Below are 25,228 nucleotides of genomic sequence, written 5' to 3'. Positions count from 1 at the left end.
TATTTAAATTACCACAATCTGTCTCGGGGAAGAAGAAGAAGAAGGAAAAAAAGAAGTTAATTAGAAATTCCTAGAAGTTGCATGCAAAGCAGCATAAATTACTTCCTTTCAGAATCTAAATAAATTCAGTGGAACAAAAACACGGTTGCTGTAACCATTATCCCTTCCATTGAATAAGATGACTGCAGTGAATTATTAGGAGTGTTTTGTTCAACATTAATTACTTTTTTTCCCACTAGGCTTTTTTTCTCCGTTACATAGTGGCATCACATGTGCGCGTCCCCTTGCAGCCCTCATTGAAATGCTTGTGATGACATGACCTTTTTTTAACAAACTGTTTAACACTGATGATGTCTGATTCATGATGTGACCCATGATGCATAATTTACTGACAACTAAATATATGATGTCTTATATACATTATATAAAACAATATTATTATTAAAACAATAATAAAAATATATATAAAACTCTTTAAGTAAATTATTTGCATGCGTTTTTTTCATTTAAAAAAATATTTTATGTTATTATTGATCTTGTATATTTTGTAAGAACAATTACTGCAAATTTAAGACTCTTAAGATATAAATAAATGCAATGACTACAGGGTAAGCCATTTCGTGGAAAAAACTAAATTAGCATAGAGTTTTGTTATTATAGCAGATAATCAATTTCATAAATTCATGACTCATACTACTATACTTCAGAATTTTCTGAACATATTTTTGGGGGAAATCTGACTTTTGTCAGGGTATATGTGTCATATTGAATTACACACACATGAAAAATAGGCTGTGATAGACTGACTTACATTCTTTCCAATGGCATGTCCTGTATTTGTCTCAGTCGTTTTCAGTTTAGTTTTTCTTGGGGTGCTTCTCAAACGGAAGGCCATCTCAATTTGAAGGATCCTTGTAAGGCGGCCTTGCTTTCGAGTCCTTCTTTCGGCCTGTTTTGAAGGACGCATGTGTCCTTCGCGGCCTTAAATCACCCACAATCCTTTGCACACATTAAAATTCACAAAAATAAACTGATGGAAAACGAATCGATACTGCGCTCGTATGATTTTATTATGAAATGTAATACAACAATAATGTTTAATCACTAACACTAAACTGCCAGTAATGTAAGCCAGTGGGAGACTGCAGACGGCTGTCATTCACTGTAATATGAAGATTAGCAATACAAAGTATTTTTCCAAAATTAAGTTTTAATAATGTTTTCATGAAGTGACCGCGGGGGACGGAAACGTGCATCGTAGCCATGAGCACTTACTAGACCGTCTTGTGGCTTTTAATGCTGAGGAGCCTCAGAAGGACTGAACTAGGAGAGACACAGCCTCAATACAGCAAAAAGTTATTAAAATGAAACAGAAAAATGATCAAATCATTTTAATTAACATTCAATGTTAACAAATTCACACTTTTGGACTATAGATAAAAACAAATTTGCCTTATTAAGATTAATGAATTTTGAATACTTTTCGATGCAAATTAATACAAATCTGAAAATATATTAAGTTGATATGTGACATAACTCTTAACTGCAGCTGAAATTATGAATCAAGTTGACAAAATATTTAATAAACAAACATGTAAAGGGATTTTGAGTTTCTCTTCAGCCTCAGATTCTGTATTGCCATATTCATGAGTCTCTTCATATTGACATACTAATAAATTCTCCCCATCATATCCTTCTAGCAATTGATTGTTATTTGGGATGAAAAACCAACTGCCCTTGGTGTCTGACTGAATGATATAGATAGAAATAAAAATGTCAACTTCTGAAGAAAAGTCAATATCAATTGCTTCTGCCAAATGCATGCCTGCAAAATCATTTCGAGCGTTTGGGCCTGTCTGACCATAGCTGACCAGAAGCTATAGTTAATCTTCACGCCGACATCTCTGTTATTCTGTTTAATCATATTGCAAAAAAAAAAAAAAAAAAAAAAAGATTATATTAGATTAGATTTACTAATTTGGACTTTGAGTCAGATTCTTCTTGGCTAGTCTGGCATGACCTGACTGAGATTGAATAGTCAAGTATTTGCGAGTGGGAGAGCCAGCATTTGCCTCTTGAGTCATGCACACTTGCGTCTCCAGACATTCAAGGAGGCCAGAAGGATTGCACTATGTGCATCTTGTGTCTCTCTGTGAAATTAAGCGAAAATGTGAGGGTGACACATTTTTCAGTAATCCTCAAAGGACTCCTACACTAGTGACAGTTTCTGGGTTTGAAGTCAGTAAGCTGTTAAATTGAGATGAATGCTTACAAACGACCATAACCAAAAAAAGTTTATATCCTCACAGTCTCCGGAACTATTGTACTTTTTGAAATATAGGATTAAGGTCAAAGAAACCAAGGAATATAAGACTCTTTCTTTCTTCAAAGTGGACAGTTTTCAGCCAGTTTCAATATTATGGAGACTTTAATTATCAATCTGTAATGTAATTCTGTTAAAATCAGGCTGATTATTATCACTAATAATATTATTAACATTACACATTTATGTTTAAAAAAAAAAATCTAGATAGAACTAAAAGTCTCTTATGCTAACCAAGGCTATATTTATTTGATCTAAAATACAGTGACATATTATTACAATTGTCTATTTTCAATATTTTATTTTGGCCAACCTGAATTTTCAGCAACATTACTCCAGTCTTCAAAAATCATTCTAATATGAGTTGGTGCTCAATGTTATCAATGTTGAAAACAGTTGTACTGCTTAAATTATTTTGTGTAAAAACTGTGTTTTGTTTTGAGGATTATTTGATGAATAAAAAGTTAAAAAAAGAACAGCATTTATTTTAAATATATATATATTTTTGTAACATTATACATTTATTTACTGTCACTTTTGACCAATTTAATGTATCCTTGCTGAATAAAAGTAATAATTTCGAACCACAAAAAAAAAACCTGTATGTAAACAACAACAACAAAAAAAGTATATTTTACTGCACCCAAACTTTTGAACAGCAGTGCAGCTTTCTTATAAATAGGTAACGGCTGTAAATATTTAAGCATGTTTTGGCTCTGCCCTCTAGTGGTAAATGGCTATTTAAACAAACAACTTCTCACTTACAGAATCAAAACACAAACAAGTCACTTATTATTACAAATTTTATTTATGGTTAAATAGGGTGTACAATCCCCTTAAATTTGAACAATATCTGTCTGTGAACACATTTTAAGAAAGGAAAAGTCATCACCCATGTTTCAAAAATCTCACTTGTGTTGTGTATTAAACAATAAACTCATAACTAATTAACCTGTCATGCTACATCATTTACATCCTTACTATATATTGCAGTGCATAACCTTAGTCTGCCTAAAAACAAGATCTGTGCACAATACAAGATCAAGCTCAGTATGCCGCTTTCACGTGCACCTCAAAACCCCTTACTTTGGTCACACCCTGACTAAAATTGACAGGTAACGGTAACCTTTCGAGCATCTCTGAAGTCAGAATAACTGATTCGATCAATATACCTATACAACCGCAAGAGAAGACCACACACACTGTCAACCTGAGACCTCAGGCACACGAGAAATCAAGAAGAACAACCATCTTCAGACCACAGGAGGATAAATAATGTGCTCAACTGGAACACACTTCTTTTGATTTGGCATCGCCCCTGAAAAGCAGCTGAATAAAATATGAGCACTCAAAATATCCAAGCAAGATTTGAACCTCGAAGACAAACTCAATTATTTGCAATTTATAAACTGAGTGAAGGTGAGAACAGGGAACTAAAGATGTGACTCACACTTCGTGTTCTGCCATGCACCGGGAGAACACCAGAGCGAGACTAAAGAGCCAGCCCTGTCACTTCTTCAGTTTACAGAGGTAGAGTTCTCCTGTCAAACTTGTTTACACCAATGCGAGACTTCTATTCTGGAGTTATCAATCAAAGAGACTGAAGCTGTAGGTTTCAGGGAAATGCAAATGCCTTTATTCTCAAAGGCGTTGTATTGTATAAGTATTTATTTACAACACGTGTATTGAAACTTTTTTTATTTTTTTGTCCTTCTAAAGCCGGATGAAACAGCGGAACCCCTGAAAGAGTGCTAAAACAACCTTGATAGTGTCATTGTAACGGTCATAAATAAATAATAATATTAAAAAGAATTGCATTTGCCATTTGTGGCACGGTTATCCCAGAGTAGGCAGGACTGTGACTGTGAATGTAAGCTTTTAGTCGGTCCATTTATTAGCATCCGTGTGTATGTATGCATTTGTATTCGGCGTGGATCTATTCAAATGTGTGTCTGTGAATCTGAGCAGAGTGTGTTGTTGCCAGGCAATAATCAGGTGTTTGTGTGCGTGTGCGCATGAGCACTAGTCCACTCCAAGGGCTTTGAGCTGTCTCTCGATCTCATCATCTGATATCCCACCTGCTTTGGATGTGGCGGCGCTTGGTTGCTTTCGGCCAGCTGAAGGGGCATGAGCCATCTGCAGGGGAAACAAAAAATCCATTATGGATCAAAAACAATGATGGATAGTGCTGCTGCAATCAAAAACTCAATAATCATGACACCTCACTCCGTAGGCCGTAGGGTACAGAAAAAACAATGTTTAATAATTCTCGATGGCTCTCAGTTTCTAAAATAAAATGTGTTAGTTCTTTCACACAGAATTGATGATTCATTAATAAGTTCACACTTAAAGTGCCCCTATTATGCTTTTTCGGATATTACCTCTCATGTAGAGATCAGTAGCGGCTTTTCCTGCGTTTCACGCGTTCTGTTCCTCGCAACAGAAAAGAGCCCCGCCGCACACACACCAGCGCAGGAAATTAACGGGGGCTTGGGGCAATTATGCCACCCACAATTCATTTTTTTTAAATGCCCCGAAAATCCATGATATGGTGCAAAAAAATACTCTTGATTTTAATATTTATAAGCAATACCACATGAGCAAGAGTTCAGAATTCAGTTTTCCTGAATATCAGCACATTTGCAAATGTGATATTGATTTTAGTTCAATAAACAAGAAGTTAAAATTAGGTGACTTCAATTTTAGACTCAGAATATTGTTTTTGCTCTATTTTAATGAAAATAGCACATTTAATTAGCCTGGGTTTCCCCATACTGCCATTGCGCAGCGCGATTTTATGCACGCTGAAAGGCAGTCTGGATACCATGGACCAGATTTTCGCCTCATCTAGGGAACCAATCACAGAACGGGGAGGGAGCAGCAAGATGATGACGACATCTATGCGACGCAACTAAGCTTTTTGTTTATATCCATATATACCTTCGACCCTCATGTTTATCTAACACAGCACAAACGACAATAGTCGCTGAACGTCATTGTTTACAAAAAAAATATCTTACCCATCGTCTTCTTCCTTGTCTAATTTCTGTCGCTCTACATGCGTCATCTGGTTTAATGGAAACGATTGGCTATGAGCTACAGGCGCTTACGATAGACATTCTTAGCACCCAATAAACGGTGCTGGGCATTCGTAAACCACGCCTCAAATACGAGAAAATGCACATGTGGTTCCCAGACCCAAGTCTCAACGAGAATTGGGTCTGGCGTTAGCCAGGCTAACATTTAATAGTACTAAATAGTATTCGAAACTCGGTAAACTCGGAAGCATTCGGTATGTCCCAAATCGTAGTATGTTGAAATGAGTGTTCCAAAGATACCCGAATGGTCTACTATTTCCGGTCAGAATCCAAAGTGCAGATCGATGCGCACTCTAACGGCTGATATTGCCCACAACCCATCGCGCATTGGACGAGGATTAAATTAGAACTACAAACACGCTTAAAAAGTGTGCTTAACAAAAAACTACAGACATGGAGGACGTGCGAGTCCGGCGGTTATGTAGAGAGGTTTAGATAAAGGGGTTTGAGTGATTAATTATCAGTATCTGACCTGACGAAAATGTATTTATTCAATGTTGTCCACTTTATATTTAATCTGCAGCAGCTTGTGTTTAGCCATTAACTTTAAAATGCATCATTATATTCAAATTGCAAACACATGAGGAGAGTCTCCGCATGAAAGACCCGAGACTGGCAGATCATCGTGCTAAAACTTTTCTCTCCGAAACGGTACGAAATTAAATTTGATTGAATGGAGGTTTTTAACTGTGACAAGATGATTGACAGGGCAGTTTGCGGTGACAGGATGCATGTAAATAAGCGACAGATCTGTCCGTTCACGAAGTAGTATGTCCTAAAGCTTGGCCTACTCTTTTGCTACACACTAAAAAGTATGTACTATTTTCACAAAAAGAGTGCATACTCTTAGGGTGTATTATAATTAGGCGAATTGGGACGCAGCAAATTATGTTTTGTTACTGAATGTATCTGGGCCTTTGTATGAATCAGTCTAATAAATGACTGAATGACTCATTTATAAAGGCAGGTGCGTCCCAATTTGCGTACTATTTATGTATAATAACTAACTTTTTACATTAGTTCAATTAAATAGTTAAAATATTTTTTTGCTACGGTACTGAATGCGAGACCAAGATCTGTGAAATGTAACTGGCATTGGTACCATCTACTTCAATTTTGGTATCATGACAACACTACTAAAGTATTTCAAAGTAAAAATGTAGCTGCTCACATGTAGTCTAGGCTTATATGAAAGGTGTTTATGGGCACTTTTCACATTTCTGGAGTTCACAGAAGCAGAAGTTGTCATAGACTTCAATAGTGATAATTGGGATATTACAGCAAATATGTTTACTCAAAGACCTTGCTGCATGTGCTCTCAGGCGAGAGTGTAGAACGCAAGATACTTTTTGAAAGAGTGACGAATGGATGTACAGATGATGTGTGCGGAATGCCCTGGACAAATGGGTGTGTGTTTTTTTTCTTATTACTTCTTACAAAGTTAAGAGGAAATATAGCAAATCTATGCATGTACACAACAGGGTAATTTTACATGAAAAACTTATCTTGAAGAACTTTTAAACAAACACTTGTATGCAATTATTATCAAATGAAACCCACTGTGATGTGGTCAAAATTCTCTACTGGCATTTGTAAATCGGGATTTTATAATTACATGAGCATTAGGGTTGCCTGATACTAATGAAAAACATGATGTGTGAGAAACTTGTTGGATTATTTGATAGCTCCTGTTTTAAGATAAATATCTTCTGTTCTTTCTAGTTAAAGAAAACATATCAGATTAAACAGCAAGTCTTGTACTAAGTGACATTCTGCATAAAGTCTGATTCAGGATATACTGTAAGTCAAATGCAAAACCTTAAAAAGGCTTAATGTATGGGTTCAATTATTTATATGCTAATGCTATATGTAATGTAGAACATCAAGACCAACAAATTACGGGAGGCTCAGCCCTTTGACTCCATTTTCCGCATGTGATCTTTTCTCATATTGCTTCTCTTTATATAGTTACATATCAATGTGTATTAAAAAACAAACAAAAATAAAAACAGGCCTAAAGCTTAAATAGAAGGACCTGAACCAATGGAGTGCTGCTTTAGCGCTGTTTGGGAAGAGGGGAAGTGCTAAGCATGCTTGCGGTCTTTTCTATAGTTTTCCATGCTTAGACAGACTGAATAAGTTTGTCATAATTCTTCTCTGAATAGCAACTGTGGTCTACAATTTTTCTTTTTATAACCACTTCTGACTGAGCGTGATCATCAAATGTAAAGCCAAAATACTACCACATAACCAAGGTGCTTCCTCGTTTGAATGAAAATACATTTGTAAATTCAGTTATACATTCTCTGTATCACTCTAGCATCATTGCTGTTTGGATGTTGCATATAACACATATATGAATAATCATTAAAAAATTTATATTATGCAGCCCTAATGGACACAAATGGATTTCAACACTAATGCACAACAGTAATAAGACAGTTTATTGAATCTAGTGCCTCAACATGATTTGACTGATACCCGTATAATATTTCAGTTCTTACCTTTCCAGAGATCTCAATTCCAATTTCGTCCAACACCTGACTCACAATGTCGTTAGATTCTTCCTCATCATCAGAACCATCAAAGATCTCATCCAGAGTGTCGTTCACTGTAAACAGACACAAACACAGAAACAAGGTCTAAAAAAATCATGAAAAAAAATTCTGTAACATTATTTTTCAAAACCCCCTCACAAAAACAACCACAATAACAAATAAACAAATGAAAACACATCTTACTCATCTCTTCTGTCATGTCCATCTTTGCTGTTTCTTTCTGGAAGTTCTGCAAGGTCTGCATGGTCTTCTGTGGATCCATCTTTTTGTTGACAGCTTGCATTGTCTGTAAGTTGTTTTGAGAGAGGTAGAGACACAAACAACTGAGTCACTCTTTGATTCATGTCCACATAAAATGTGCACTTTAGGCTACTTATGCAATTATGCAAAGGATGATGGCTGTGTCTCAACACTGTGCCAGTTCTGCATTTATGGACCAACATGTAGGCCCAAATTAGTACAAATACTAATAAAACCAAAACAATTTACTACATGGTTCGTCGAGTTGTTAAGTTGTGCACAACGTCAATTTGCAGCCCTAGCTTGTAGCAAATTAGCATTTTCAAGCCATAAGTTCCCTTGGGAATTTATAATGGAGGTTTTGAATAGTGGTTTTCCATTTGTGTAAAACAAGGTTAATATTACTTGAATATCCTTTCACATTAAAGAGACTTCATTGAATAAAATAGCAACGTTGCTTCCAGTAATGTTTACCACAAACCTTATTTTACTCATAAATCCAAAGCCATAATTCAAAAAACCCATTTGAAATTCCAGAGGGAAGCCATGGCTCTAAAATGTCAATTCTCTTTGGTTTTAGGAATACAAAATGAGCAGCACTATTTACTTAAATGTGAAATCAGAGTGGATCTGAATTGTCTAAATTGATTGAAGATATAAAAGTTTTATAAAAGTTATCATGAGGATCTTACTTTGGTGGTTGTGGCCATGGCACCAGCCATCTTCATCTGGGAGTTCATAAGCTTGGTTTGTGTGGACATTGAGGTGACCTTAGAGCTGACAGCATACGTACGCGTTTTCTGTTTCCTCACTTGCACAAGCTGCTTGGCTAAAACTGTACAGGCCTCTCGGTTTCCTGTTTTAGCCATTTTCTTGATTTCCATCTCCTGTAATGAAAACAAGTAGTAGTGAACGGTTAGGGATGGATGACATTATAATTGCATTACAGTTCTCAGTTAAGATAGAATAAGGCTTAGAGGTGACAGCATAATAATAAGATAAAGAAGAAGAAGAATATTTATTTGTATAACACCTTTAATACATAAAATGCAGATATTTTGGACATTTGTGTAAGAAGCCACAGTACAAATTACTAGTTCTTGCAACAACAAAAAAAAATACTAAAAATGCTCATATAAAAACAACTTTATTGCATTATTTTAGTGTCATACGTGTTACCCTGGTGGTGTTTCGGTGTGCGTGTATGAACCGGTCTATATATAGGTTTTGGCCATGTTTTAAGGCCACAATCACTTTCGATGAACTCAATTCAACATGTGGATTTATATTTTACCACCCGTTTAATTGTAATGGCTATCAGTAGTACTTTTAAAGGTGAAAAGCAAATCAGATTCTGGTAGTTCAAGTAGATTGGTATATTATATCACTCAATTAATTGAATTATACGGTTATAAGTTCCAAAATATAAAAGCACCAATATACCATTCTGTATTACCTGAAACACTGTAACATAACTTTTTTTACAGTGAATTTCTGGCAACCACAGCTACTGTTTTTTAAAGTTTACACCGGTTTTAAAATATAGCCGGTGATGTATGACGGGGCAACTATAATAAAAGTATAAAAGATTCCACCAGCAACTTCTTAAAAGTTACACTGGCAATGGCACAAACAGCCCATATCTCAAGTTGAAACAGAATCATGAGCTGTTAGTCATAATCTATTGACACACTAAGGCCCTCTGTGACATTAATGACATAACCTCGTGATCTCATACACCTCAGCGCTGAGAAAGGGGAACTTTTGGCATCATATTCACGTCACATTGATGGGTGGGGATTCTTCTCACCAGTTGTTTTTCCTGTCTTTCCAGTGCTGTCCGGTCTCTTGTAATCTGTCTCTGCGTTCCCCGCAGCTCTTTGCTCTGTTCTTTAATAACATCTGTAGTATGATAGGAGATATAGTTATCGATTCCCATTTAAATGATTAATGCTGAAATGTCTGTGTCAGTTATAACATATAAGTTACATATTTAAAGGGTAACGTTAGCCTACTACTTTCATAAGTCATTTTAGAACCGTTAACGTAATACAGTAAGTTAGTGGCCCAGTGATTTCATTAACTATTCGTTTCGACCATCTTTAACCCGATACTGTTAAGTACGAGGAGACTCAAGTCAGATCAATAGAATTTCAAAATGTTTTCAGTGGCAGCTACCACAAACACATTTTAGAATATAAGACACTTGTGTTATATAGCACTGTGGACATGCCCCAAAATATCCCAAATCAGGTTAAATGTATTAAACAAGTTTACACTCAGTAACGAAACCAGCCGATGATTGACGTGTGAGTGTTGCTGGGCGGCTTTAACAAACAAACAAGCCCTTAGAGCAGCAGCAAAACTTACCATCTACGGTCTTTTTCTTGAATAACGATGCCATAACTGCGATAAACTCCGTCGGCCACGAAACTAATAGAAAAGTAAGTATTTCACGATGACTAATATCAACTGAGGATCACCTATCAAAATATCATGACTATTTCCTGGTTCTTGGCAAGTAGGCGGAAAACTTGTGCTCCTCTGCAGAGATTATTTAATCTTGATTGGTGGACATTGCCGTGACGTTGCATTCAAGTCATCCAATCGTAACAGCATCTTGGAAAGCACCGCCCACAGATCTTGTGCTGCAAACACAGAGGTCTCCTTTGTCGGTCTCATAAACAAAATATGGGTTGGAATTTGTTCCTTTTCCTCTTGAAATGTAGTACGGGGCGGGGGCAGACCGCGAGTTTTTCAGACTGCGGTCCACAAGGGAGTGCTGTTGGTCCGTGGAAATGTGTAGAGGAAAACAGTGTAAAAAAATTAAATACAATTAGAAATAAATAATGAATATACGATTAAAAGAATACATAGACAAACAAACATATAAATAAATAACGAAAAATTTGATTAAAATAAATAAATACATTGACTTATTAATATGAATTAAAATAATACAGGTATGTATGCTTTAATTAATCATAAAAAATAAATTATATTTCAATAAAGAAAGAATAATTATAAAATTATAAAATAAATAAATAACAGTACAATATTATTGTGAGTAGGAACAAAACTTAATGTAGCTTGATAGAAACTGAATATTTTTCAAATAATATTTGACAAATATTCATTTGAATAATATTATACTATCACACGTTAAAATAGATATAGCTGCCGTTTAAATTTAGTTTCTCGCATGAGAATGGTTCGTGAAAGACTGAAAACCCCTATTCTAGAACATTTTAACAAATATTTTTATATTTTGTACGACTAAGGGCAGCCAATCATGGCGCAAGGATTTGACGCATGCGCAGCCAATCATAGCGCAAGGATTTGACGCATGCGCAGTCACTCACAGCAGCGCGCAAGGATTTGACGCATGCTCGTGTGAATCCGACTCTGTTCGTTAGCTGTTCGTATATCTTCGTACGCCGTTCGTTATGTTCCGCCTACACCTCGGATCTTGTCGATAGTGAATTAGGGCTGTATTTCGTCCCCCTCGATCTCTCTGTGTTGTTGTCCTCGGTGACGCGACGGAGGTGTAGCCTGACGCGGTCTCTTACGTGTCGGACTAAATAAAAGTGGAGCTCCGGAGGCCTGGGAGTGACGAGGCGAGTCTGTGTCGGGTAAGAAGAGACGCATTCGTGGGGGAAAGAGATAATGCACTTGCTGTTTTAGTGGACATGTCGCAATGCTCGATCCGTGTGTAACAAAGAGATCATGGCGGCGGTGGGCATGTTTCTCAATAGCTCAGACTTGCTTGCAGACAATGAGTCAGTCAGGCAGTCGAAGGAGGAAAAGCGCGGTGGTTCTACAAAGTACGTGTGTTTATGGAAAGGATAAGGAATGGATATTGTTATGAATGCGATCGCTTGTCCATGGCACATTTGGATGGAAATACAGCACATGAAATTGTTTTTTTTCTTGACTCCAGCATTGGTTTTTAGAGTAGTCGAAGCGTTCCGTGTTAAATGAAATATCTTTACTGCATTCTCGCCCATGCAAAGGTCTTTCTGTACCACCAAAACAATTATCTTATGTAATAAATTGTGGATTGAATTGGTAAATAAAATGAGAGAAAATATATTCATCTTGAGTATTATTTCCTTCAAATTACACCATAAAACAGACTGATTTTGTGTTGCATACTTGCTTCATTCAACCTGGAACACTATTTTACAAGTCGAAACACGCCTAACAATGCAAGCACTTATATTTATTGCATTGGTTTATTTTAAATAGCCATAAATACGCTCACGAATTTTGTTATTATTATTTCGCTTCCACCCTTTTTTCTTTATTTTGCTATAATCATAAGTCCTTAAAAACCAAAGCGCAAATATGACTGACAGCTGCATACGGAAGTAAAAAAAAAGGCGGCAAATGGAGTCGTCTTGGTTTGAGCACGATGATTAAAGACTCAGTTTCAACATTATTACTCATTGCAAAACATTCATGGAATCCTTCTAAGTGTATTTCGTTAATATTTATTATGCATGATCTCATTCATGTGTTAAAGCTTGGTTGCTACATTTGTTTCTATGTATATAATAATACATTTTTCACGTTATGTAATGTCATAGTATTTTTGTCATCTGAAATTAAATTTGGACTATATAAATGCAAACATTTCACCCTTTTAGAATGTCAAAAAAATTTATTTGTTTAAATATATTGCATAGTGTTATATTATACATTATTAATTACATTTATTTAAATTTATTTCATTTGCATTTAATACCTATACATAGATCTATTTTATAAGACAACTCTTCAGGCTACACAAATTAATACTCAAAATGAAACCGACAAACCCAGTCTGTGGGCAGATTTTGCGGTCACACCCTTTCAGATTTCACATTTACATCGATAAACATCCCCTTTTCATGGGATTTTGATGGCCTGCCCTGTATATTCATAGTAAATTGTATATTCGTAGTATTCTATACATTTACCAAAATAAAATATTTTTAATTGCATCTCCAGGCTATCTAAATGACCATGGAGGCAGGAGCAGATGTCCAGCAGGGCGGCGACACTGCAATCTCAGAGACAGACAGTCAGCAGTTGGCCACTTTGGCGCAGGTGACTTTCTAGTATTGCATGTTTTCGAAGCTCTTGGAAAAACATTTTCTAGCATGCAAGGCTGATTATAATTGAGCAGTTGGAGTAATTATGCTTGTAGATGTAGGTTGATATTTTAATTCAATTCAGTTCTAGCTTAGTTTAGTCTATGTGTCTGACCCTGTTGTACCTCCCTGACGCAGGTTTCCATGGCTGCAGCACAGGCATCAGCTACTGGACCCACAGTGACCTTAGTTCAGCTGCCCAATGGGCAAACAGTGCAAGTTCACGGGGTCATCCAGGCAGCCCAGCCCTCCGTCATACAATCCCCACAGGTGCAAACTGTACAAGTAAGCCTGACAAGATGGTTCATTTAAGAGGGAACCGTTAAAAAATCTCATTACATAATTCTGTGTGAGCCAGAGGTCGAAAACATTGATTGAATGTTTTTTTTAGCGGAAAAATCTGGAAAAATTAGTGACGGAAAAATCTGAAGGTCGTCCGTCATTTTGACAGATTACACTGAGGGTGATCTATCTGTAAATGTAAATGTGTCCAGTTGGTGGAGAGTGCGCTCCAGCGTGACGGCAGTGTGCAGGCAGTGCTGCCGATAGGCCGGATTTGAATTTGATTGTGCGGGTAAAAATTGGTTTGGCAGGTGGACAAAATTTGCCCGGGTTTGGGGTCAATTTGGTGGTTTTCAAACATTTAAATATTATAGGCTAGATGGTTAACAAACGAAACCCAAATGTGCATGTCCTCTATCCAATCAGTCCTTATGACGTTACTAAACTCACACCCACACAGTAGTCAGCTGATTGAGGAGGATTGAATCAACGATTATTCGGTTTTGACTGTGCAAAGTTCTGTGTTATGTGCTACTATGTGTACTTCAAGAAAGACATTGAAGTCTTTTCATCAGTTTCTGTTTGAAGTTAAAGTGCAACACAAAGGAAAATTTAAGTTAAGGCAGATAGAGTGTTGACTGAGTTTAGTTCTGTTCGTTTTTTGTATTTTTTATATTGCGTTGTTCACATTGGCCTTTTCAGGCACCAAAGCTCATTGTCACTGCAGTGTATAAAAAATCTGCTTCGCACAGTCTCTGTTCATCTGTTCTCTTCCATGCTATAAAATACCTAATCTTGCCCTCATGCTCGTTCTGTTAGTTCATTATTTAAAAATGAAAATAAAAGCTATTAAAAGTCTTGTTTTCAATAAAATATGAATTTAAAATGTTCAACTCTGTCCGTCAAAATGATGGACATTTGAGAAAGTCTAACGTGACCTCTGGTGTGAGCTGTCCTTGCAGACTCAATATTGTATGCAGGTAACACATAGGATTAAATAACCTTAACTCAATATTTATACTCTGTTGTTTGTTAATCTAGAAAACTTGATAGTTTAGAAATAACTTTTTTAGGGGATGAAGGCTCTTCACTATTAATGGGTTCCTGTTTTGTCTCGTTTTAGATTTCTACCATTGCTGAGAGTGATGATTCTCAGGAGTCAGTGGACAGTGTGACAGATTGCCAGAAAAGGAGAGAGATCCTGTCTAGACGGCCATCATACAGGTAATTTAATGTATTTGTAGTTTATCAAAGGTGATTCATGTTAAAGTAACTTCCCCTCCTTCTTGCAGTGACTTCTCTTCTTTTATGCACTTGTGTTCATTTGTGCGAGGGCAGGACAAGCTGTCACTCACAGCAATAGACAACCACAACAAACCAATGATCCAATCAATTCAAAATCAAGTTCCTCCCTAAACGCTTTTCTGGTTTGAGAAGCCGTTTCACTCTGATATACGTCACAATAGGGAAGAATTGACTATCACAACTTCCGTTCCGTCCTGACCTTAAAGTCTACATGAAATTAGAATTGACCCTATAATTTACTTTGTTAGCTCACGTTACTAGTCTTGTGGTGAACAATTAATCGGTGCAAGTTAATACGCTGAAAAAATTAGTTTGTCGTGGTAATCTTTAATCAAAATCTGAACATTTGCTTCCGCTATGGAACGGCATTCCTTCTCTGATTACGTCAGTTTGGCGGCTTGAGTAGAATATCCTTAAACACTCCCCTTCAACCGTCAGTCTGCTGTGAGCGAGGGATGGAGATGAGGTGTGCTAAAATAAAACCCCGTCCTCTACTCCATTATGAAACAAGATATTTGACTATTTTTAATATACCTTCAAAAACAAAATGAATGACTGGAAAAATTGTATTTTATTCATTAAAAGTCTTAAAATGTTGAACAATGCAGGTACATTTTGAATTGTTTTAACTAATCTAGGGCTGTAACTAATTATTATGTTGGTAATTGAGTAATCAGTCGATTATTTTGACAGTTAATCAAGTAATTGGATAATATTTTTTTGTAGTAATAAAAATAGACCTAATAAATGACTTAAAATGCATAAATAACAATGAGGCAATAATAATTGTCAAATAACATTTCAAAGGCAAGTAATCATTTGGTTTTATTGAACAACACCATTCAAATATATAATGTAATATAATATAAACATAATCAACTTGTTGTAACATGGTTTAAAGGAATAGTTAATAGTTGAAAAGTTTTTCATAATTTACTCACCCTCAAGTTGTTTCAAACCGGTATGAATTTCTTTCTTCTGCTGAAAACAAAAGAAGATATTTTGAAGAATGTCGGTAACCAAAGACAGTTGATGTACCCCATTGACTTCCATAGTAGGAAAATAAAATACTATGGCAGTCAATGGGATCCATCAAATGTTTGGAACTGGCGAACGTTCAAAACAATACTTTAATTATAAAATAAACAAACAACAAAATGAAAGTAAAGCGGCAGCCCCTCATGGATGACTGCCTCATATAAACATATAAATAAAACATAAAACACGACGTAAACAGTCCAGGTCAGGTCTTCTCTCGTCCTTCACTGTCGTCGTTCCTCCTTTTATCCTTGTTGTATGTAAGCATGTAAAAGCATGTAAGGGTTGCGCTTAACTCTGAAACTTGCAGCGCATACATTTATTTAAATGAATATAAAACTCGCCAAAGTGGCTAGTTTATTCGCAATTAATTGTTGACAAGCATGATTTGATATTTTGAAATGCAGAAAGATCCTGAACGACCTTTCATCCGATGCTCCAGCGGTCCCACGGATAGAAGAAGAGAAATCAGAGGAGGATTCCGCTCCAGCCATAACAACCGTTACCATGCCAACGCCCATCTACCAGACAAGTAGCGGGCAGTACAGTAAGTTGTTTGCTTTTCTAGTACAAATACACTACTACTGTTATTGTCTATTATTTAAAATAGTAACTTGACACTGTTTGAGTCTGCTAAATACAAATCGAAATGCAAAGGTTTTCAATATTACAGATAACTTCATGAATATACTGGTTGCATTTAAATCAACCTCATGCCATTTGTTTTTTTCCAGTTGCTATTACTCAGGGTGGAGCAATCCAGTTAGCCAACAACGGAACAGATGGAGTTCAAGGGCTACAAACCCTGACCATGACGAATGCAGCTGGCGCTCAGCAGGGCACCACCATCCTGCAGTATGCACAGACCAGCGACGGGCAGCAGATACTGGTGCCCAGCAATCAAGTGGTCGTGCAAGGTGAGATTTCGCAAAAATAGAAGACATTTCAGTTTTAAGCAAGTACATACAACCTTGAATAAAAGAAGGCAACAGATAGAGAGAAGAGTAAGTGTGCTCGTCTAGTTTCTCAGGCTATAGGTTTAATCTATGCCCAGGACGCCAGCCACACTTGGCATGTAAACATCTCCTTGTCAAACCATGAATCTGTGCTGCTTGTGTTTTTCAGCGGCCTCAGGAGACGTTCAGGCATATCAGATCCGCACCGCAGCTAGCACCATTGCTCCAGGTGTGGTCATGGCCTCGTCTCCTGCAATGCCCAGCCAGGGAGGAACTGAGGAGGTCACACGCAAGCGAGAGGTTCGGCTAATGAAGAACAGGTACGATTAAAACTTATCTGCACAAGTAATTGCCCATGCTCATTTTGGACTGTAAATAATCGTCTAATACCACTGATCAAATTAAACACGTAGCCTGTGTTTTTCTAGTCAACTAGTAGTTGTTCATGTAAGCCATTAGTCTACTAATCGCACATTTATATTAATTAAATTACTTGGGCATATATTCTGCCCCCCAGTAGTATATATTTATTTCCCGCTCAAGCCATGGATAAACCTTTTTAACACGTTAAACTGAAAAGAATTAATCGCCTGCGTTAACACGTTAGTTAGTATTGTAGTAATAACGTGCAATGTTAGTATTGTATTTTGTTCCTATTAAATTTTGTATTATTGTTAATATTTTACTTTAACCCCTGCTACTACGATAATATTATTGTAAAGTTCTCCATCGCTGCGACGGATTTCCGTTAATTGCAGCGAGTCAACAACGGATTTCTGTCAATTGCAGGGTTCCCGTCTGTTCTTAATGTCTTAAATTCACTTTTCATTTTAAGGCCGTAAACAGGCTTACATTTCTCAAACAGTGTAATAAATATCTTAATTTTAGTTTGAATAGGTCTTAAATTAACCCTTTCGCACGTACGATCACACCCGTGTGATCAGTCTTGGCTGGTCCCTGGAGCATACGATCACACCGGTGTGATTAGAACGGTCAGCGCATCACGTGATCAACTGCTAAATTCAAATGTGCTTTCGCACGTTGGCTGGCGCTGAGCCAGAGATGGACGTGCTCGCGCTTGTCATATATCACAACTATTCAGTGTTTTCAACCACATAATGTTTATTTTAGGTTTCAGGCATTTAAAATCACATTAAGTACTAGCAAACCAATGAATTTGAGTTTGTGAAATACACACAGATGTCTATGGAAGCGCCAATAATAATCCTTTCCATTACAATAAGACGACATGTTTTATTCATATCAGATAGGCTACACAATGTGTAAGTAGCTTTACATTTTACCCTATTCTTCTCCCAGTTAACCTGCCACTTACTTTCATGTATTTCGTGAGAAGTGGAGGAATTGACGTGTTGTAAATCCAGCACAAACTAACATGGCGCCGCCCATCGCGCATACAGCTCAACTAACGCGATCGTTATAAAAGTGTTTAAACAACCAAACACATCCACATGCACATATTTGACAATCGGAATATCTGTGTTTCATGCTATATCTAACATATGTTTTAATATTTTGAATCAAAAAGAGAAAATTACATAAAAGCAGATCATCATTCATTCAGTGCTGTGTTGTGTTTGCGCTGTGTCACGTGACAAGCAATGACGCGTCACCATGGAAACGATAAAGTGACAGGTTCTAAATAACGGTCGCCTTGAAAAACTCACGCTGGGGGGTCAGTTAGAATATTTTAAACTTACGTGTGAAAGGGTTAAGGAAAGGCTAGTTGTATTCACCCTGTGTAGGGGGATGTGATCAAAGCACTCTCCACTAAAGAGTGCTGTAATCAGATTACATAAGAGAGTAGTCCGTTTCTTTTCGTTTTGTCTTTTTTGTTCTTTTGTTTTGTTTAAAAGTAGACTTTTCAATCTTTCTATAGATGTATTTCTCATGCCTGTGAAGTAGCCTATACGCTAAGTTTTGTTTTATTTATGAGACGCGCTCCAGTTCACGAGCAATGCAAGTGATCGTGCTGTCGCCTCCATGTCCTGATTATATTGTGTGCTATATTTGCTTCTAATTTTTTAAATCTAGACAATTGGTTAATGAAACATCGATTCAAATTAAGATACAATTCAGACAAAATGAAATTCACTTTAAAGACAGGCTATAAACTTAATGAAGTGGTCAAAATCATGTCTAACCCAATCCATATGTCTCCCGATATATTGCACATTTAATGATCCTATCTTACTCGTGCTGTTCACTTTTCATATAAGCAATATAAAAAAAATCACATTATATTATTTAATCATAAATATGAAACTAAATGCATTTTCTTTAATGGCTACAACATGTATAGGCCTACAGTACAGAACATTTTTATGTGAATTGAACGAACGCGTGTTACCGGTGAGCATATGAGGGAGGGGTGCGATTTTCGATATTTTTGCTTTAAATGTAGCCTGGGAAAACCCAGACCACTTCCGGCAAATTTAGATTTGCTCTGCAAGTGGGTCTGGCAAAGAGCCCATTGAAACCCATTTCCAATCCGTCGAAATCGCGGCACCAATCAGAAACGTTGGGGCGGGCTTTACACGATGACGACAGAGCAGAGACGGTGACTGACGCAGATATTGTACATTACAAAGATGGATGCCGCCGTGGAACATCACAACATCACTCGTTCGAATCAGCTTTCGCGTCTGTTTCAAGCGATTTAAAATGGTCATTTTCGTTAATACCATAGACAGTATGGTTAATACAGAGAATTGCTGAGAGTCTCGAGATGTTTCTCCGTCGCTCTGCATACGTCATGTCATTCATCACTCTGATTGGTTTTAGATCTATCCGACGTCCGTTGGTGACGCCCCTGTGGAAATGAATTGTCTATGGAGCTTTGCCAGACCCTTACTCAGTTACAACTGAGAGTGGTCTGGGTTTTCCCAGGCTACTTTAAATGCCCATTCCTACCATAAATGCACTTTTTGTTCTGATGATGCTGGTGCTATTAGTGTCCCTCTTCTGTTCAGTGTGAACAGGTTGATTTAGAACATGCATTATAATTTCTTATTATAATATTTTTTTTTGCTTTAACCCCTTGAGTAGTAATATATTTCTTATTTGATTTCATTTGATGTAATAATGTTTTTGTAGTCGTATTGAATAAAGGAGAGGAAAAAAAACAGGTTATCCTTTCTTTCTTTTTTTTTTAGCTGGTCACATGCCTGATTAAAATGCCTGATTTTTTTTTTTTGTGTGTGTCATGATTGTTTATAGATATTTTTTCCCTGTATCTTGCCTTTTACTATGAATACAACCTGATACCGTGGTCTTCCTTAGAACCTTAACTTATTGATTTTTAATATTGTATTTTTTAGTTTGCGTGACTAATTTGGTGTCCTCTATAATCGCCTGACTGTAATAATGTGTTTCCACCACAGGGAGGCAGCACGGGAGTGCCGCAGGAAAAAGAAAGAGTATGTTAAATGTCTGGAAAACAGAGTGGCCGTGTTGGAGAATCAGAACAAAACGCTCATCGAGGAGCTCAAAGCGCTTAAGGACCTTTACTGTCACAAATCTGAATAATTGTCCTCACGCATACGTGCTGAACGGATCTCTTCTGGTGCCTCTAGAGACAGAGACTCTGAACATACCACAGGCACCTGCACAGCATCTGTCTTTTTTCATTTTTTATTTCTTTTTTTAAATATTATCTTCTGTAAAAATCCAGTTATCAGTAATACATTGTAAGTTTGTACGTGTAAACTTTTTATTTCCCTTTTCTCTTCAGAAGAAAGAGAGTTGGTTTTTCGGGGACAAGAAAAAACGACATGCAGGGTACAGTTTCGTTATCAACATGTTGCCCTACTTAAGGAGCGTTGTGAACCATAAAGAGCACCTTTCTGCAGCTGTGACAGGGAATGAATGTTTGTGTGGGTTTATCATGAAAACAGCCCAGGGTGCTGCTTCTGAGACCTGCTCCTGTCACTCTGAGTTTCCCATTTGAAAGACTTTCCCACAATGCACCAGTCCTTGATGGCGCTGTTTGCGAGCATGATTAAAGAGGGATGGAGTTTTTTCACTATTGCAGCATGGGTCTTTAATGATTGAGATTAAATCAGCTGTGCCCTCTCCTGTTGTTTAACTGCTTCCGTTACTAATACATAAACTCATATATACATATATATATATATATATATACATATATATATATATGCCCCTCTGTTATGACTTGGATTGATATATAATGTGTCATCTACTTTTTTTAAGCAGTGTTCTTTTGTTACAAAATTAAGGAGAAACTCAGTCACATTTGTTAACAGAAAATAGCAGATCGTTTGAAACCTGTAATGATAACATTTGAAAAAGTGTAAATGAAATATACTACATGATTTTCAATGAGCATTTGATGGCCCATAATCAGAGAATCGTTTTTTAAACTTGTAAGTGTGCTTATATTGTAATATATTGGATTTCTTCATCTATGCTAGACTTTACAGGTTATTCTAGTGCCATCTACACTGATCAGAGGCTAATTGTGTTGATTCCCTTATATTCTGGGCAAAGATTTTGATATATATAATAACTGATCTCTGATCAGTGGAATTTTTTTTCATGTTCCACATTGCAATGAAATGCTGTTGTTATTCTCTTCTGTCTTTTGCCATAACATGTACCTATCCACAACAACAAAACATACATGTTATTTTAAGTCTTTTTTTTTTTTTTTGGTTAAACATTTCTGATTTTATTTTTACGTTTATTTTTGTATTATGTATTGTATTTTTAAGATATGTTGCTTATGTGTAACCTAAATCAGTTATAAAGCATTCTGGTGCAGTCTTTCATCAACAATTATATATTTGGCAGCTGTTCGTAATCTAATGTGTTGAGGTAGTTTTTATTTTCAGAGTTTATCTGTACTGTTTGTGAAGATTTAATAATATTTGATCTTCACTTCAGTCCGGTTGCTCAGACCAGCAAAGTTCAGTTCAAACCTAGTTCACGCCGGTCTGTAATTATTGGTTAATATTTGGAGTCCAGAAATGGAAATAATCTCTGCAGAAAGGTCTGATCAACCTTAAAGCTTCAAAATATATTACTATTACTATTCTAACTCAATATACTACTGTTTTATCAGTAATATGCAGTAGTCAGGTTAGTAAAAAAAAAAAAAAATCACACAAAAAATAAGCTTTTATTCAGCAAGGAATTTATCAAAAGTGAGTAAAGACCACAAAATATTTCTATTTCAAATAAATATTATTTTTACAGTTATTCATCAAAGAATCTTGGAAAAAATTTAACATGGTTTCCACAAATGTTTGTTAATGCAGCTTATGTTTACAAATGAGACCCTATTGTAAAGTGTTGCTGAAAATAATGAGATAAGTTGAAATGCGATAATGTTAATGGCTGCTGGAAATTCAGCTGTACCATCACAGGAGTAGCCTAATATAATGTTAAAATAGTTTTTTAAATTATTATTGTAGGATAATATTTCTGTTACTATACTAAAACTATTACTGTTTTTTGATTAAATAAATACAGCCGTGGTGAGCATAAGAGATTTATTTCAAAAACATTTATGAATCTTACCGGCCTCAAAGTTTTGAGGTAGGGTATATTGTGTTCAGTATGCACATATTCTATAATACCATGGGTGGCCTATTATATTTACTTCAAAATAAAAGAACAGAACACTGCAAAAAAGATTTGATCCCACAATGGAATTCACTCACCTTCACATTTCCAGTGTCCATAAAAGAACTGTAAGTAACTAGAGTACTAACTAACAATATATTTTTACACAAAATTGGGTCACACTTTATATTAGGTGTCTTTAACTACTATGTCCTTTAGGCAAGGCAAGTTTATTTATATAGCACATTTCATACACAATGGTAATGCAAAGTGCTTTACATAGAAGAAATTAAAATAATCAAAAGAAATAAGAATAATTAAAACAGTTTAGAATAAAAAATAAAATACAGTACAAACAGTCGGACGAACTGTGGCACAGTGCTCATTCAGTAAATGAAAAGCTAAACAAGTGTTTTGAGTCTGGATTTGAATGTGACTACAGTAGGAGCACATCTGATCTCCTCGGAAGCTGGTTCCAGCTACGGCTGGCATAGTACCGGCTAAAAGCAGACTCTCCTTGCTTTGAGTGAACCCTTGGTATTTCAAGCTGATGTGATCCTATTGATCTGAGTGATCTGTTGGGTTTATATATTTAGTGAGCATATCTGCAATGTATTGAGGTCCTAGGCCATTGAATGATTGATATACCAGTAATGATACTTGGTTAATAATCCACCCTGCTGGTGATGAAAGCATGCACAACTTTCTCTTGACTGAAAGCAAAGCATCTAATTCTTGCAATATTTTTCGGGTGATAGTATGCTGATTTAGTTATTGCTTTGACATGACTACTGAAGCTAAGGTCTGACTCTAGAGACACACCAAGATTCCTGACTTGATTTTTACTTGTTTGACCTCTAGAGTGAAGGTATGCATTCACCTTGAGGACTTCATCTTTGTTTCCAAACGCAATTACTGTTTTGTCTTTGTTTAACTGAAGAAAGTTTTGGCACATCCAACTGTTTACTTCATCAATGCATTGGAACAGGGAGTCAATGGGGCTGTAATCGTTAGGCGATAGGGCTAAGTAGATCTGTGTGTCGTCTGCATAGCTGTGGTAAGCAATTTGGTTCGTTCTCATTATTTGGCTCATTGGGAGCATGTACAGGTTGAATAGGAGTGGCGCAAGAATTGAGCCTTGAGGGACTCCGCATGTCACGGGTGTCCACTCAGACATATAGGGTGTACTCACACTAGGCACGGTTGCCATGAACCGGGCCCGAGTACGATTGTCCCCCCTCCCCACTCCCCCTCTGGCCTGCACTCACATAGGGTTTCAGCATTCGTGCCGGAGCACGCTTACGTTTCGGGAGAAACAGGAAGAGCGGCGCTCTCTGAACACAATGGAGTCCATCGCTCTGTTTTCTTTGTGGATAATTTTGTGTCGTTTGGTCCACGGTGGTCCACAGCCCTCTCACAGCCTGTAATTTTCACGTAATCGTGCTGCTCGTATGAGGAGGTTTGCAAGGTACCAGCTGAAGTGCAGCAAGGACTTTGCAGCTTTGATTACGGACTACAGTTCCCGTACACGCGTCCTGTTCCGTGCTCCAGCACAGTTAGCGCTCACACTGCATGCGAACCGCGCCGAGTCCAACTGAACCGTGCTCTGGCCCACCTCTTCCAAGCGGGCCAGGGCCGGCTAATCGGGCCGCGCCCGGGCACGGTTCGGAGCACTCACACTAGTCAAACGAACCGCGCTTTGGTGGTCAAACGCACTCGGGCACGGTTCAAACTGGCTAGTGTGAGTACACCCATAGTCTCTATACCAGCCTTTCTCAAACTTTTTTCAGTCAGGGCACCTTTCAAAAGTGCATAAAATCTCAAGGCACCCCAGTGTAAAATATAATTTAAAACACTGCATAACCCAAATATAAATGCAAAAGTCCTGTTTATTTAGACAGGACAGTAATGAACAGAGCATAATACGAACTGTAAATAACAATAATAATAACAACTTTATAGCAACTTTATAGCACCTTTAAAAACACAGGTTTGCAAAGTAATTCACAAAATAATTAATCAGAGACACAAATACCATAAAACCGTAAGAGGTGGACCGCCCAATACAAGAACCCAACAACAAATCCAGACCAGGAGAACTAAAATGAAGTGCAGAATGAAGTTAAAATAAAATAAAAAGGGGCAGACATGACAAAAATAAATAAAATCAGGCAATACGATAAGAAAAAGATGCATGTTAAAAAATGCACCAGAGATAAGCAGGCATGTTTTTCCATATAGAACTTGTTTTCATCCGTGCCATATGCGCATGCACACACACCCACATACACAAACAATAATCCGCAACGAGAGAGGGAGAAAGATCTACATGCGCGCATGCACAAGCCGGGGGTATTATCCCTATTATTAGGGACATTAATAGTATTAATTATTAATTAATTATTAGTATAATTATTATTATAGGTATATCTGACTATACCTACATCCAAAAGAAAATAGGGGAATGATATTGCATGCGCTTCATGAGGCACACGCGCGCGGTCTCTTGCTCTCTCTTCCTCTCTGCCGTGCACGCGCTACGCGGTTTGGAGCACAGTCTCTGTCTCGCGGGCGCGCTCGCTCTAGATTCCGGGACATTTTAACGCGGGCATCAGTGAGCCGCTATCAATATGCGGGAGACTCGGGATGTCTGCATTTCTATACTGAAATGGTGGGAGCGGCGGCG

General features: G+C 37.1%; 2 protein-coding genes across 4 annotated transcripts; one reads left to right on the top strand and one right to left on the bottom strand.

The window, feature by feature from the left end:
- Positions 1–2,789: 2,789 nt before the first annotated feature.
- On the bottom strand, positions 2,790–10,899 carry chmp2bb (charged multivesicular body protein 2Bb). The gene is made up of 6 exons (XM_079615916.1): positions 10,590–10,899; positions 10,030–10,121; positions 8,912–9,106; positions 8,163–8,265; positions 7,926–8,032; positions 2,790–4,459 (listed from the first exon to the last, which is right to left on the bottom strand). The coding sequence occupies exons 1-6, from the start codon at positions 10,621–10,623 to the stop codon at positions 4,346–4,348; spliced, it is 645 nt and encodes a 214-aa protein (XP_079472042.1). The 5' UTR covers positions 10,624–10,899; the 3' UTR covers positions 2,790–4,345.
- Positions 10,900–11,511: 612 nt separating this feature from the next.
- On the top strand, positions 11,512–21,076 carry creb1a (cAMP responsive element binding protein 1a). Of its 3 annotated transcripts, none has more exons than XM_079616441.1 (8): positions 11,512–11,851; positions 13,212–13,310; positions 13,493–13,639; positions 14,760–14,860; positions 16,387–16,526; positions 16,714–16,896; positions 17,105–17,255; positions 20,340–21,076. In XM_079616441.1, exons 2-8 carry the CDS (start codon positions 13,221–13,223, stop codon positions 20,482–20,484), a joined length of 957 nt encoding a protein of 318 aa, XP_079472567.1. In that variant the 5' UTR covers positions 11,512–11,851; positions 13,212–13,220; the 3' UTR covers positions 20,485–21,076. The 3 variants fall into 3 exon arrangements, with proteins under 3 accessions (XP_079472567.1, XP_079472569.1, XP_079472568.1); XM_079616443.1 differs by having other exon boundaries at positions 11,576–11,851; positions 13,493–13,624; positions 20,340–21,030; XM_079616442.1 differs by having other exon boundaries at positions 11,576–12,043; positions 20,340–21,030.
- Positions 21,077–25,228: the final 4,152 nt, after the last annotated feature.

This window comes from Phoxinus phoxinus, assembly GCF_949152265.1.
Source record: "Phoxinus phoxinus genome assembly, chromosome: 6".
Classification (NCBI taxonomy): Eukaryota; Metazoa; Chordata; class Actinopteri; order Cypriniformes; family Leuciscidae; genus Phoxinus; species Phoxinus phoxinus.
This window is presented reverse-complemented; position numbering and strand designations above follow the sequence as displayed.

What these genes read in the sequence shown, in the direction of transcription:
- chmp2bb (XM_079615916.1), bottom strand. Translation starts at nt 10,623, where the DNA reads ATGGCATCGTTATTCAAGAAAAAGACCGTAGATG. An exon ending in CCATGGCCACAACCACCAAA is followed by an intron (nt 8,266 to 8,911) that starts GTAAGATCCTCA and finishes AACAACTTACAG; the next exon opens with ACAATGCAAGCTGTCAACAA. An exon ending in GGACATGACAGAAGAGATGA is followed by an intron (nt 8,033 to 8,162) that starts GTAAGATGTGTT and finishes GTCTGTTTACAG; the next exon opens with TGAACGACACTCTGGATGAG.
- creb1a (XM_079616441.1), top strand. Translation starts at nt 13,221, where the DNA reads ATGACCATGGAGGCAGGAGCAGATGTCCAGCAGGGCGGCGACACTGCA. An exon ending in CACAGGTGCAAACTGTACAA is followed by an intron (nt 13,640 to 14,759) that starts GTAAGCCTGACA and finishes GTCTCGTTTTAG; the next exon opens with ATTTCTACCATTGCTGAGAG. An exon ending in TCTAGACGGCCATCATACAG is followed by an intron (nt 14,861 to 16,386) that starts GTAATTTAATGT and finishes TTTGAAATGCAG; the next exon opens with AAAGATCCTGAACGACCTTT.